The sequence below is a fragment of the Dichomitus squalens genome, assembly GCF_000275845.1.
Source record: "Dichomitus squalens LYAD-421 SS1 unplaced genomic scaffold DICSQscaffold_11, whole genome shotgun sequence".
Classification (NCBI taxonomy): Eukaryota; Fungi; Basidiomycota; class Agaricomycetes; order Polyporales; family Polyporaceae; genus Dichomitus; species Dichomitus squalens.
The window spans coordinates 199,995-212,950 of record NW_006766893.1 but is presented as its reverse complement, the minus strand read 5'-3'; the positions used below and the strand labels follow the sequence as shown (position 1 = coordinate 212,950).

The following is a 12,956-nucleotide window of genomic DNA, read 5'->3' as shown; positions in this document are numbered from 1 at the left end:
TTGTTCTCTTCTCAGCCAAGCCGAACAAGCAGGCAACATTAAGGCTCGCCACTGATCACCGCCAGCTTCCGAACTCTAAGCGGCGTATATAAACCCCTGCGCACGGGTCCTTCCTCTCTTACCCCAAAATCCCCATGTCCTTCCTCCTCTGCATTTTCTATTACTGAGGTGTGCCGCCAACCCACATTCAATGAAAGACCATCCACTAATGACTGTGGTATACAGACCACTGCTTCGTTCCGGAGCGAAGTCTCGCCATCGGAGAATCAAACATCACCTTGGTATGGCTAATCCCCAACCACGCACGTTTCCCGTATCTCCTTTGTCCGACCCCTGCTCACCGCTTGAACATCGCAATACGCTATATGCGCAAAGACATCAGCCGCCGCGTCGACGGCCTGAGTAAGCCCGCCTAGTGGCAGTCGACGTTCGCGACGCGTCTCACTCGGGCTCGTCCTCATCCTTGCGTTAAATACCGAGGTAGGCGGGCCGATGCCTTTCCGGTAAAGTCGCCTGTCAGGGACCGGCGGCTCGGATTGTACGGAGTGAGGCGCGTTGCATTGCAAGGCTGAGCCTGCGACTGGTGAGTACTAATGCCGATGCTATGTGGCATGGGCCATGACTGGGGCACTGACGGTATGCTGTTGGACAGCGGACAGCGGGATGAACGATCTACGTCACCGTGACGGTGGTGCGTCTTCAACGCCATTCTTGCTCACTCACATCATTGCATCCTCTGTAGGTGTGGTCGTTCGCTGCCGGCGTGTGAGAGGTAGGTGCTTGCCTATGCAAGAGAACGACTTGAGACTTCCCAATGTGTCGTAGTCGATCACGGTTCTAGTAATATATAGCTCTTCAATACTTTGGATGCCAACTTCGGTCGACATTAGAGTACATTACGACTGGTTGTGGTTGTAGGAACGCACGATTGTGTATCCCCATTGCCCTGTGGTACTTATCTCCAGAAAAGTGCCAAATACGTGTATTTGGAACCACTGTACCCATTCTCGCTACGAGGTCGTTACATTAATCTACATATGATCAGGGGAACACTTCGGACGCATCATTTCCGGGTCATGGCGATTGAAAGGGAAGGGACGTGAAGTAATCGCCCCTCCCGATCTCCCGAGAAGTAAATCGCGTTCACAGCAGCATTCTGCCGAACACCCCAGAGGTCCTGCCCATTCCAATACGGGTAGCAGCCCATATGCTTTTGTCCATTGTATCCGGGGATACCGGTGTCGATCCTGTAAACAGCATTGAGCGTCAGGGAGGACTGCGACATTAACATTGGAGCAAACCATTGAGACGCACCTGAACTCGTCCCGACGCTGGCTCGAACGGAGGGCGAGCCGCCCAGGCGCCCCAAAGTTCCTAAGCGCATCGACACCGAGGAGCTTCAGACTCTTGATATATAACGTGCCCTTGTCTATCACGATGCGCGCAGACGAAGGCTGTTCCTCGCTGCCGTGGACATCATACCATTCGCCCACGTATAGCTCGGCCGCCAGCTCAGCAAGGGCCTGATCAATTGCTGGCTGGAAAATCTCGAAGGTATCGTACGCAAGCTTTGCGGCGTCGGGGTAATGACCGGTCATCAGGACGATGACGCCGTAGCCCGTCCCGGGGTGTATGGCTAAGGCGGCATGATAGCCAGCCATCGCGCCTACTGCATAGGGAATCGTGAGGAATCGTAAGTAGCGACAGATGTTACTCCCTACGCTTCCAGTATATCTTCCGTAAACGGCCATTCGAGTCGCGCGCCTTGACGATCTCCCAAATAAAGCCCATCTCGGTCCAGTCGTCCTCCTCGAAAGCGTGCGCGGTATGGAACCAGGTATCCAGAGAGTAGGGCGTCAGGAGACTCTTCGGGTGACGCGGGTTCAGCAATGTTTGCGTCACGGTGATGAGGTCCGCGAGAGAAGAGAACTGTCCAGCCGCAGGGTTCATCGCGTCCAGGAAGTCCTGGTCCTATCCAAGGACGAACGTTAGTCCTGCATGATCGTTCACGAGGCGCTTAGAGTACGAACCGCAACCTCAGGGGCGAGGGAAGGAACGACGACAAGGTGCCTGTTGGCTTCCGTGGCTAGGAAGTGGCTGCCGTTCATGCCAAGAGGGCCGAAGATATCGCGCTTCACGAGGTCTGCGTAGCTGATCTTCCCCGTCTTGCCATCAGCTGTAGCACTTGCGATGGCAAGTGCGTAAGCAAGGAGGGCCGTACCTGCGTTCGAATACGCAGGATACGCGCCAGGAGGCGAGGTGAGATGGTGCTTGGAAATCGAAGCGAGTAAGGCATCGTAGGAAGGGAAAGGGAGGCCATTCGTCGGTGGGGGTCCCATGCCACGCATGTCGTGGGGCCATCCGGGGACTGTCCCTGGAGGCCAATCCCTACCCAACCCAGACATGTGTGTGGCGAGCTGACGAAGGGTGAGCGGAGGCGCATGGTGTGCGGTTGCTCTATCCAAACCCGTCGCAACATAGTGGAAGTCTTTGATGTACTTGTCGATCGGGTCATCCCTAAATCGAAAATGAAGCCGTGGATGCTAGAAGATAAAGTATACGTGTACGTACCATGAGATCAAGCCCTTCTGCTCCAGTATGAAACCCTCCAGCACATTGAACATCTTCGCCACTGATGCAATGCGGTACATGGAATGGCTGTAGGTGGGCAGGGAGCCCGTTTCATTTGCTCGCATCACTCCGTGATTTTTCTCGAAGAGGACATTATTCGAGGTGACAACGGCAACAGAGAGGCTGTCTATATCCCCTTTGGAGAATCGCTCAGAGAAGTGAGCATGCAGGCGGTCAGCAGCCCGTGAGATCTTAGGCTGGAGTGGCGAAGGAGGTGTCTCAACGAAGAGGCGAGGGAGAAATGGTCGACAACTCCACCGTTCGACGCCCCCATCCGATAAGTGATCTGTCGAGAGTGATGTACGTATCTGAACATAGCCTGAGTGATAGCCACTCAAGGCAATCGAGAGCAGGCCGATCGCGACAGCTGCAGCCTTCCACATATGGTCCAAGGCCACCGTTGGCGGATTTCAGTTGATGTCGAAGTGCGGGGGGCGCAGGAGAAAGACTGTGTAATAGTACTTGTTTGTACAATATATACACAAGCTGTGTGTGTGTGCGAAGCATGGATCAGCGCCGAAGGAAGACGTACATTAGTTGATGGACGAACCGCCTGGTGGTCTGGGCGCTGCTATAGTACACACGCATCATCGACCGCGACCAGGACTTGCAAGTGGCAAGACTTGGCAGCGCCGGTTGGGTTGATCGTTTGTGAAACCGAGCATAGGTCACATCACCAACTCACTCGACAACTGTTACTCCCATAGAATCGTGTCAGAGGGAGAGCCAGGACGCGTGATCCTGGGTTGGGGAAATGCCCGCCGGAGCGGTATCGGAAGAAGCCGGGCCTTTGAATGCTGCTAGCGCTCAGAATCCCTACACGTTGTTGTGTCGTTGTCGATCTTGTCCTGTGATATTCTTGCTCCTAAGCTCATGCTATGTAGCTTATAAGACATCCAGGTGGAAACATTCTTTCTTGCTTGCGGTGCTGTTGTGGTACTCAGAGGTGTCACGGCAGACTGCAAGTCTCGACAAAAATTGTAATCGCTCGGCGGCACGCTCGTCTTGGCTCAGGTGGCTGCTCGGCCTGGTGGGGTCGTAGGAAAACGTAAGTTGTCGTAGTGTATGCATTACAGATTACATAGCGGTACAGATACGGAGCATCAGCGGCAGGTCCATAGGTTACGTCAAGCAGACGGCTCTGCCGTCGACGGGCTAGCGTCCTCTTCGTCGACAAGTCCTAGCTCGTACACAACAGTATCGAGCACGACCTTCGGCTTCAGCAGCATCGTCGTTGTGACTCCATCATCATCGTCGACAGCATCGGCAACCTTCTGCGAGCGCCGCAGGCCGAGGTCCGCGGTGGAGAGCACACGAGGGACGGTCCCGGGTGGACCGGTCGCGGCGATCTCCCCGTTGTAGATGTCCTCCATCTGCTCGCTGTCAAAGATTTCGTCGAAGCGTGCCGTGAGGACCTCGTAATCGCACGCAACGACCTCCTCGCCGGTGATGCGTTGGAGGTCGAGCGCGGTGCGGATGATCGTTTCGAGATGCGGCGCGTATGCAGCGTGGATGTCTTCTGCGGCGGAGGACCCGCCGGCGACGGTGAGCAGATCCGCGATCCGCTCCGCGAGCTGGTGCGAAAAGCCCGGGACGAGATCGCGGCTGTTGTAGAGGCGCTGCTTGGAATACTTGCGCGCGCGAGAACGCCATTGGCCGCACACCGATTGCGACTCTGCAATGGGGTCGTCAGGAACCGACGGCGGGGAAGACACGGGATACACACCCGAACGACGCATCTGCTTGTAGAGCCCCGTGAAGACGGACCGGCTCTGGTGCTGGAAGTCCCAGGCAGATGCAACCTCTGCCGCGAATCCGACCATGTCGGCCTTGAGCGCGATGTCGACGATGATCGGATCGTCTTGATGTTGTATCGACTCGAGGAGCTCGGCCATGACAGGCCCTACGGCTTCACGGGCGCGTTCGAATGCTAGGTTGACGTTGTCGTGGTCAGGCGTGTCCGTGACACGGAAGGCGTTCGTGACCTGGGAGGCGACCTCGGAGATTTCGAAGTTCAAAGTCCGGACCATGCTGAGGACGACGTCATCGTAAGAGGCAATCGTCGATCCGACGTCCACGAACTCCGCGTGCCGCGAGGATGCATCTTCCGGTGCTCGCAAGACTTCGAAGGCGTTAGACAAAGGACTCTGGGATACGGTGTGCGCATCGCCGGCTTGAGATTGGAGGCTGAGAATCTGCTCGCGTTGTGCCAGGACTACGGCCTCTTGCTCCTTCAACGCTTCTTCCTGCTTCCTCAGCTCCGTCCTCGCCAGCCCTTCCATGCGCTGCCAGAACTCAGTCTCTTCCCGTTTCTCCTCAACGACGTCTTCCGCTTTGCTTCGCTCCAAGGCCAGCTGCTCGAGCAGCTCCTCGCGTTCCACCCTCGCATCGTCCAATGCCTTCAGCAGCTCCGCATTCCGGGTACGCATCCGGTGCACGACCACGCCAGCGTAGCCAACCGTCGTGAGGACAAGCGCGATCTTGCACGCAGTCGTCGCGAAGGAAATGAAGGAACCTGAGGGGGCCATAGCGTAATGCTGACGTCTGTCGCGACTGGGATCGTGGTGTTCAGTGCGGGGGAGGTTCCATCAGAAGTCCGAGAGGGGAGAGAGGGGGACCGTTGTGCTGCGCGGACACATATCGTGTGCGGACACGCCCCCTCCACCCGACCCTGCAGTGCCCCCTTCAAAATAGCGCGTTAGGCGTGCATTCCGCCTGTTGATGGCTAGGGAGACGTAAAACGCGGCAGCGTCCAGGAGATGTAGTGCGCAACAGGAGCGGTGATTGCGCTGACGCCGAATTTGAACGGTTGGGAATCGAGGTACCCGTACGCTATGCCGCCTTCTGGGGATGGAAGCCTAAGCTGAACCATGGTTTAGTCTATGAAGTCCTACGGAAATGCACACTCACGAAGCCACAATGGCACGCGTGTGACACGCGACATGAGCATGGTCGATGCGAACACCGTTGTCGTCGTTGTTGCAGAGACAGCCGGTCCTAGAACACGCCAACGTGGTGACAGCATGCCGCCCTTCCACATACCCGGCAGCCCGGGGCCGTTGAGCCGGTGCAACCGTCGAAGCGCTGAAGCTGAAGCGCTGAGCCACCACCGTCCACGACTCCTGCTACGATGGGCCTATGATCTTCCGTCACAACCCCGTGCACACTGTAGGAAAACGACTGGTTGACACAGACTAAATGATGACAGGGTTGCCTGTAGGGGCTGCGGCCGGGGGGAGTCGGGACCTGTCGGAGTATGGAAGACTCTTCATCTCCATCAAAATTGGTTTTTATCGCACTGTACCATCCCATTCTCTCAAGTGTAGGGCGTAAAGCCTATGGATATTCGCTGGTTAACAATGCTGTTGGTTACATGCGAGTTGATTAGCATAGTTATTCGCACTACGACTATCTTTGGCGCTTAAACGTGCGCTTGTGAGCAGATTGGGTGATCATTAGCCTTCAGAGGCAACGTTAAGAGGAGAGTAGTGCAATACACATTTCTGAGTCAGTGTTTTCCCACTCCTGGTAGACACTCGATCTGCTTCATAGCCTAAGGGGACAAAGGAGGTGAAACGATCGTGCTGCTACTCCGGGACCTGCCGAACTGGATGACGAGTGTGAAATGATTTGTCGATATTATGTAATTAGGCGCCTACACTGATTCTGTTCTGAGTGCATGAGCACCCTTACAATCACTACTGTCAGACGCACGATGGGCGGATTACTCAGGATTCAAGCATACACTTTCACTTTCACTTTCCCATGACATCCATTGCTGACGTCTTACTGATAGCTCCTTCGAGATCGCAGCATAGTTCTGAGTCAGTGGTTTTTCAGATTGCCTTCAGTCGGTATAGGGCATCAGAGAGACATGGGTCCCACAAAGTGTAGACATAGAGCCAGATATATAAGGACGGGACGGTATGGGAAGGCGACAAGTCACCCACGCGAAACATCCCAGTTACGATGGATCCCGAATACGCCGCGGCAGTGGCCCCCCTCCTCAACGCTCCTCATCCAACGACTCCACCCTCAGTGGAACAAGTCAGAGCTCACTTTGCCCATAGCCTCATCGAACCGAACAAGAGCTTTCATGAAGGGCGTCTCCCTCCAGGTATGTTGCAATCTCGACTCTGTGTATGAGCGCGTCAGCAAAATATTGAGTGTACATCAGCCTCCGCGTACTCTGTTGAGGATAGGACTGTGAAGGTGGACGGCGGGGAGATCATCGTGCGTTGCATTACTCCCCTAGTGAACGACGAAGGGCAGACGTTTCCCGTGTTTGTGAACATACACGGCGGAGGTCAACGAAATCCACGTCCCTCTAGACATGCCTTCGGCTCATCCCCCTGGTGCGCGGTCTACAGGTTGGTGTGTGGGCAGCATTGAGATAGATGACTACCATCTCCGCCGAATAAGCGTCGATCTGCAGATATCCGTAGTAAATGTGGAGTATAGGTGCGAAGTCATGTAACCTTGCCTACGCATCCTTACCCTAACGCACTCTCAGGTTAGCTCCTGAACATCCGTTCCCGACAGCCGTGAACGACTGCTACGCCGCTCTGAAATGGGTACGTGCCAATGTTGCTTACTCACTCAGACGTACTGAAACGACATCTACAACAGACCGTAGAGAACGCACCGTCGCTAAAGGTCGATCTCAGCAAGGGGTTCCTCGTCGGAGGACATTCCGCTGGAGGTAACCTCAGTGCTGTCTTGGCGCACGAAACGAAGAAAGACCCCTTCTTTGCCGGAAGGCAGATCACGGGACAACTTCTCAGGGAACCGGTCGTCGTCCACTTCGACGCCTACCCTCAAAGGTAAGCGGCAAAGCCCCCAATGCAGTGATATTGGCCCCAACCTCACTTTACATGAAGCCTGAAGGGCGAACTCCGTGCTTCAGTAGAGAACAAGGACAACCCACCTCTAACTGCCGCAATGATGCTCGATCTCTTTCGTACGTCCCCACTAGACGCTTGTCAGGCTTCCAGAGCATCAGCGAACTGACATATTCCAGACATGTACCAGGGCCCTCCTGCGGATCCACGTTTGTCGCCTTTGCTGTATCCCTCCCACGAAGGCCTGCCGCCGGCGTATGTCCAGGTCATGGGCCTCGATCCGCTCCGGGACGACGGCATCGTATACGAGAAGACCCTCAAGGCGGCCGGCGTCGAGACCAGGATCGACTTGTGAGTCGCCCAGTGAATGGGTTACTTTATGAATTGGAAGCTTACGGAAGAATACTAGATATCCTGGTGTAGGGCACGGATTCTACTACAACTTCCCGAGCATCAAGCTCGCGGAGTTGGTCAGACAGGACGTCGTCAAGGGTCTGAAATGGCTCCTTGGGCGGAGCACGGAATGACCTACCGGTTGCGATTATAACACTCAAACATAGATCATTCCCGTTCATATCATCACGCATGAAGGCAAGCGGCTGACGACGTATGCTGCGGTGCTTCACTGTACTCGACGATAGAAGGGGAACACTACTCGTAACTCGTACACAAACATTGGCTCAAGAAACTCTCCCAACTCAACTCCTACTCAGCACTCACAAGCCAGATGTCACGGCCACGATAAATGGAGTTGACGACAACAGTCCTTCTTCCACCAGATTCTTGATCTAGCGCGAGACCTCGAGATCATCGTCGTAGACTATCTTCGCTGGGCCCCTGTGTCGTAGTTAGCAATACAGTTCATGACGGTGCAATACAGGACGCACCGACGCTCAACGCCCTGACGAATGGGTCATTCCATCAGCTCGGTGACGCAGGATAGCGGGGGACGGAAATGCTTACCCCCTCTACCCAACTGATCTGTGCTTGGAGCTCGGTAAGGCCACAGAGAAGGACGATCTTGAACTCTTGCTGGTAGTAGAGGCCGTTTGGCCCGTTCCGCGCTACCTTCTTAACCCTGCATGTGTCGGCATACACCGTGCAAAGAGGTGTGTAGAATTCTGGCAGCGCACAACCCGTGCTGTCAATGCGTACTAGTCCGCAGATTTGGGAGAGTATACATGAGACTTGCCTGGTTCAACATCGACCCACTTGGGCTGTGCGGATCTGCCTCTGTAGCAAAGAACATCGCTGACGATACTGTCTAGAGGTTTCGGGTTACGGGCCTCGATGTTGTACGGCTGAGAGATTTCCTCGCTCTCCCTCATCCGCGTTCCCTAAGTGTACGGGTCCTCATACGGTCAGCACACATGTACGACTTGGGGTAAATGGACACGTACCCTCTTCAAGATCGACGAGAAGCCGTTCCGTAACATGATGCGTCCCGAAGGACGGACAGCTATGTCACCGCGACGCGAATAATGCTCCGGATCGTTGGGGTCGTATTCGACGACAATTTCGGTACCATATGTCATCTTCATGATCCGAGCTGAGACGAAATGCTCGAGGTAGAAGCACACGGCACCATTGGCGACTGCTTTACTCCTGTGGGCAACACGAATATTAGACAACATAGCTCTGCAAAGGGGGGGGGCAATTTCGACGTACGTGTGGGAGTCCGGACGGCACAAAGTGACGCTATGGGCGTTCAGTGCACTCTTCAGAGCGGTATGCAGCCATGGACTGGCAGCGAAGCCACCGACGAGGAATACAGTCTACGATGGCGAATATCAAACGTCGTTATAGAGCAACAGATAACTCCGAGAGCGAACCACCACCTACCTCAAGTAAACCAGCGACTTCTCGACGCTGCTTCTGAACAACATCGATAATGGCATTCATGGAGGGTTGGAAGAAGGACCTCATTTCCGCCCTGCATCACGTAGTGAGTGATCGATGAAATTTCATGTTAGCTGAAGCTGTGGCGGAACTGACCCGCTGAGCATAAGCTGCCCACGACGTATGTTGACTTTCGGATCGTTGCAACTCATCGAACCGAACTTGATGTAGGAAGACTCTTTGTCGTCCTTGAAGACTGGCTTTGTGGATCTGTCGAAGTAATCCAACATTGAGCTGATATCTGCGTCATTTCCGTACGCCGAAGACTTTAGTCGCTCTTAGAAGTTCAAGTGAGATTCATAGCACATGACACCCCAGTCGGGTACATTACCTCTCAGGAAGTTCTCTGCCCTAACATTCACTCGTGTCGAGCCTTGAAGGATACCTAGAGTACATGGTGAGAGTGGACTCCATCGAGGCATATGTGACTACCTACAGTCGGCCGACGTGATTTCCTCCACCGTAATAGGAGAGACGGAGACGAATGTGTATGTGCTGATATCGACAGTCCCGCCACCGGCGTCGACGATCATGACAGTCTTGCCATCCTGTATCAAGTATGTCAACGACATGCGATGTGAGGTGTGCGTAGTCAGGACAGACCTTCATAGCTTCTGCGGCGAGCCCGCTGTGGATACAGAAGTTCAAACTCGCTTCCCCTTCCGTGACGAAGTGGACACGAGCATGTCCCGCGGCAGTGTCCGGAACAAGGTTAGCGATGATGGCTGCTTGACGCATTCTCCCCTGCTGAAGACCCTCCCAGCCGTTTGGGTGCGACAGGACAAACTCAATTTGGTCTTCAACAGACGTCCATAGACTCTCGCCGTTTGCGTGTGTCTCGCGGATGAACCGACGCGCGCAGCGGAAGAGATATCCGAGGAAGTCGGAGAAAACGTCGATAACGCTCTTGCCGGGTGGAAGCGGCGGGAGGTCATGACGTTTGACGTCACCAGAGTCGAGTCGTTCCGGCCTGAGATGAAGCTTAAACCTTGATAGCTGTGTGAGAAGGGGTTTCATCGAGGCTGAACAAAAATGCGAACCATTCCACAAACACGAGCTCCTGGTCTTCAGCCTCCAGGTCCATCCCGGGCAGAGCGGCCTCTGCACCAGCCGAGTGAACGGAGCCGTCTTGACGGTAGTATAGAATGGAGGGGATTTTAGAATCTCCTGCAGCATTCTCCTGTCCCGGGAAGCTGTTGCCCCAAACATTCATGCCGTGGAGTTCTGCTCGGACGAAGGGACGTACCGAGTGACGCCGTGGATCTGTGGCACCTCACCAGGGTCAAGCACAGCGTATGCAATACCTGAATATGTGGTGCCAATGTCAATGCCAATGACCAGCTTCCGAAACGTGCCCTTGTAGGCTTGTAGTGAGGGCATGTTTGCTGAACGCGATAGTGCAGGTTAAGAGTGGGGACTGGGGTCGGTTGATGCCTCAGAGGCCCATGTCCTTATTATGGCTATCTGGGTCGAACAACGAGCTATTGACGGCCAAAAGCTCTGTAGTGCTGCGGTAGCCAGACTGATGGTCAAACACCCTGTGTCAAAGGGCTGAGGATCTCGAATGCAAGTGCACTTACAAAGGGTACATCAATGACCAAAGAGAGATACCTCCTTCTGCACTCAAGCCGCGTGCCCTTGATTCCTGGAGCGTTTTGCATAATCTCGTGAATTGCTGTCAGTGCTGCGGCAGCCTTTGAAACAAGAGGCACAAAGCAATCAGAAAGACGTTAGCGTAGCAACGAAGTACCAAAGTCATACCACAATTCCGGTAATCGGGTATGGTGTCTAGCGAGCTGATTCAAGAGAGGACAAGGTGGCAGCACCTCAACCGCCCCTCGCCCTGCTGTACACCATGAACTGGGACTATTCTCTGTTCTTCCTGCGTATCGTCCAAACCCTCATGCCCAAACTCTCCCGTGCTGCTCAGTCGACGTCAGTGGACGCTGCAAACCAGAAGCTGCCCTCGATGGGTACGTACGAAGAACGTGGAAGACCAACTCGTCGTTCCAGAGCTGTCTCGATGAGCGGCACACGGTCGGAGTCCACCCGAGAGTCGGATATCGGGCAACCAGCCAGCGTTCAGTCCGAGGCTTCTCTGGTATCAACTAGTCAGTCGAAAGCCGTCCAGACAGGGGATTCGATGTCGGAAGCCCAACGTCTTCGGAGGGCTTTGACGAAGTCGGAGTCAAAGGTGGAGACGCTGAGTGGGAGACTGCAGGCCGCACAGGAACGTGATGCTAGACTCAGCTCGGAGCTAGCCTCTCACATATCAGATGCTGATGTAGGTCAAACGATTTGAGGAATAGAGAAGAGTGTCTGATATGCAGCTCTACAGGAATATATCGCTCGTTTGAAGCGCGACCTGAAAAACGCGGAGCAGATGCGCACCCACGCCACTGCATATGCGTCGCAGATGAAACACCATTCGTCCACCATGGAGCGGCGTATTCAGTACCTAGAATTGGAGGTGGAGGCTCTAAAGAGATCGGTAGTATGCGCGGAGAACGAGAAACAACAGACTGCGCTCCTCTTGAAGACTAGGACAGCGGAGCTCCAGGAAGCGCAGGTCTATCTAAACAAGGTGGACGATACCTCGGATAGCGAAGTCGTGCGCTGCGTCGCAGACCTCAACTCGGGTATTTTCCAAGCCGCGGCCGCCATAGCAGACGCCTTCCACGTGCTGTGCCGAGGTGACCAGAACGCGGAGTCCATCGAACAGGCGAGTGTTCGACTCGGCAGTTCTGCGCTAGTCAGCGCGACACTCCTCAATGCCGTTCGGTCTTTCGATCACGTCGGAGACTCTATCGTGATGCAAACTACGCTGCAGGCACTCATGGCGACATATCTCAAGTGGTTGAGCAGCAGTTGGGATTTCCATGTTGCAGCTAGACCTTCACTCCTTGAGCAGATGTACTCAGAGATTCGAGAGAAGGGTACGTACTGCTGCTACCGGAGGTCAGTCGCTCGGCTCTAACTTCCCCGTAGAACCGCAATCAGTTTCCGGAAGATGGCGAGCTCTGAGCCGGTTACATGTCAAAGCGTTTCTCGCGGGGGATGTAGAACGCCAGCAGGTTGGAGAAGGTATTCTTGCGGAACACGTCACCGATGTCCTCTTGGCCTGTGGGGTCTTGACGCCTCCTCAGACGCTCCTCTGCAACGTGAAGAGTTCCTTCGCGCCTGCGTTGCACGAGGCCGTGCGCCTTGCTCTACGCCTTCAAAAGACAACCGGGGAGATGATCGTCTCCCGTGATCTCTCCGTGGTTGTCGCGCCAGTCGATGCGGTATTCGACCCAGCTCTGATGGTCGACGAATGGGCACCTCCGGCGAAGGGGAACTTCTGTCCAATACAACCCCATCCTGTCTTGTGTACAACACAGCTTGGCCTCGTACGAGAGGAGCGACGGGAAGGCTGTGATGGAAACGGAGTGGTTGTCGAGAAGACAGTCCTGATGAAACCGACAGTCGTCCTCGCCAGCATGTTAAGCGAGTTGTGGAACGAGCATATCAATACCGTTATGCCTTGATAGAGACACATTTACCTCATGTGAGTCCAATGGCGAATGGGCTAGAAGCTAACACTCA

General features: G+C 54.7%; 5 protein-coding genes across 5 annotated transcripts; 2 read left to right on the top strand and 3 right to left on the bottom strand.

Annotated features, from left to right (window-relative positions):
* Positions 1 to 1,020: 1,020 nt before the first annotated feature.
* Positions 1,021 to 3,017, bottom strand: DICSQDRAFT_85462 (beta-lactamase/transpeptidase-like protein; the record flags this gene model as incomplete). The annotated part of the gene is made up of 5 exons (XM_007365138.1): positions 1,021 to 1,247; positions 1,315 to 1,669; positions 1,722 to 1,971; positions 2,031 to 2,517; positions 2,572 to 3,017. 5 exons carry the CDS (start codon positions 3,012 to 3,014, stop codon positions 1,064 to 1,066), a joined length of 1,719 nt encoding a protein of 572 aa, XP_007365200.1. The 3' UTR covers positions 1,021 to 1,063.
* Positions 3,018 to 3,758: 741 nt separating this feature from the next.
* DICSQDRAFT_59050 (uncharacterized protein) lies at positions 3,759 to 4,913 on the bottom strand (the record flags this gene model as incomplete). Its single annotated transcript, XM_007365137.1, has 2 exons — positions 3,759 to 4,306; positions 4,358 to 4,913. The coding sequence occupies 2 exons, from the start codon at positions 4,911 to 4,913 to the stop codon at positions 3,759 to 3,761; spliced, it is 1,104 nt and encodes a 367-aa protein (XP_007365199.1).
* A 1,480-nt stretch (positions 4,914 to 6,393) lies between these two features.
* On the top strand, positions 6,394 to 8,243 carry DICSQDRAFT_105059 (uncharacterized protein). The gene is made up of 8 exons (XM_007365136.1): positions 6,394 to 6,748; positions 6,809 to 6,937; positions 7,002 to 7,092; positions 7,145 to 7,205; positions 7,261 to 7,454; positions 7,512 to 7,591; positions 7,652 to 7,823; positions 7,882 to 8,243. Exons 1-8 carry the CDS (start codon positions 6,601 to 6,603, stop codon positions 7,997 to 7,999), a joined length of 993 nt encoding a protein of 330 aa, XP_007365198.1. The 5' UTR covers positions 6,394 to 6,600; the 3' UTR covers positions 8,000 to 8,243.
* A 17-nt stretch (positions 8,244 to 8,260) lies between these two features.
* On the bottom strand, positions 8,261 to 10,751 carry DICSQDRAFT_59208 (uncharacterized protein; the record flags this gene model as incomplete). The annotated part of the gene is made up of 13 exons (XM_007365135.1): positions 8,261 to 8,309; positions 8,360 to 8,373; positions 8,436 to 8,613; positions 8,661 to 8,809; positions 8,873 to 9,077; positions 9,141 to 9,247; positions 9,315 to 9,405; positions 9,468 to 9,648; positions 9,703 to 9,756; positions 9,808 to 9,919; positions 9,975 to 10,359; positions 10,400 to 10,564; positions 10,618 to 10,751. 13 exons carry the CDS (start codon positions 10,749 to 10,751, stop codon positions 8,261 to 8,263), a joined length of 1,824 nt encoding a protein of 607 aa, XP_007365197.1.
* A 1,057-nt stretch (positions 10,752 to 11,808) lies between these two features.
* On the top strand, positions 11,809 to 12,898 carry DICSQDRAFT_59215 (uncharacterized protein; the record flags this gene model as incomplete). Its single annotated transcript, XM_007365134.1, has 2 exons — positions 11,809 to 12,307; positions 12,360 to 12,898. The coding sequence occupies 2 exons, from the start codon at positions 11,809 to 11,811 to the stop codon at positions 12,896 to 12,898; spliced, it is 1,038 nt and encodes a 345-aa protein (XP_007365196.1).
* Between the last annotated feature and the right edge of the window lie 58 nt (positions 12,899 to 12,956).

Excerpts from the sequence above, each read along its gene's own strand:
- DICSQDRAFT_105059 (XM_007365136.1), top strand. The coding sequence starts at position 6,601 with ATGGATCCCGAATACGCCGCGGCAGTGGCCCCCCTCCTCAACGCTCCT. Across the intron at positions 6,749-6,808 it reads TGAAGGGCGTCTCCCTCCAG|CCTCCGCGTACTCTGTTGAG; the intron begins GTATGTTGCAAT and ends AGTGTACATCAG. Across the intron at positions 7,592-7,651 it reads AATGATGCTCGATCTCTTTC|ACATGTACCAGGGCCCTCCT; the intron begins GTACGTCCCCAC and ends GACATATTCCAG.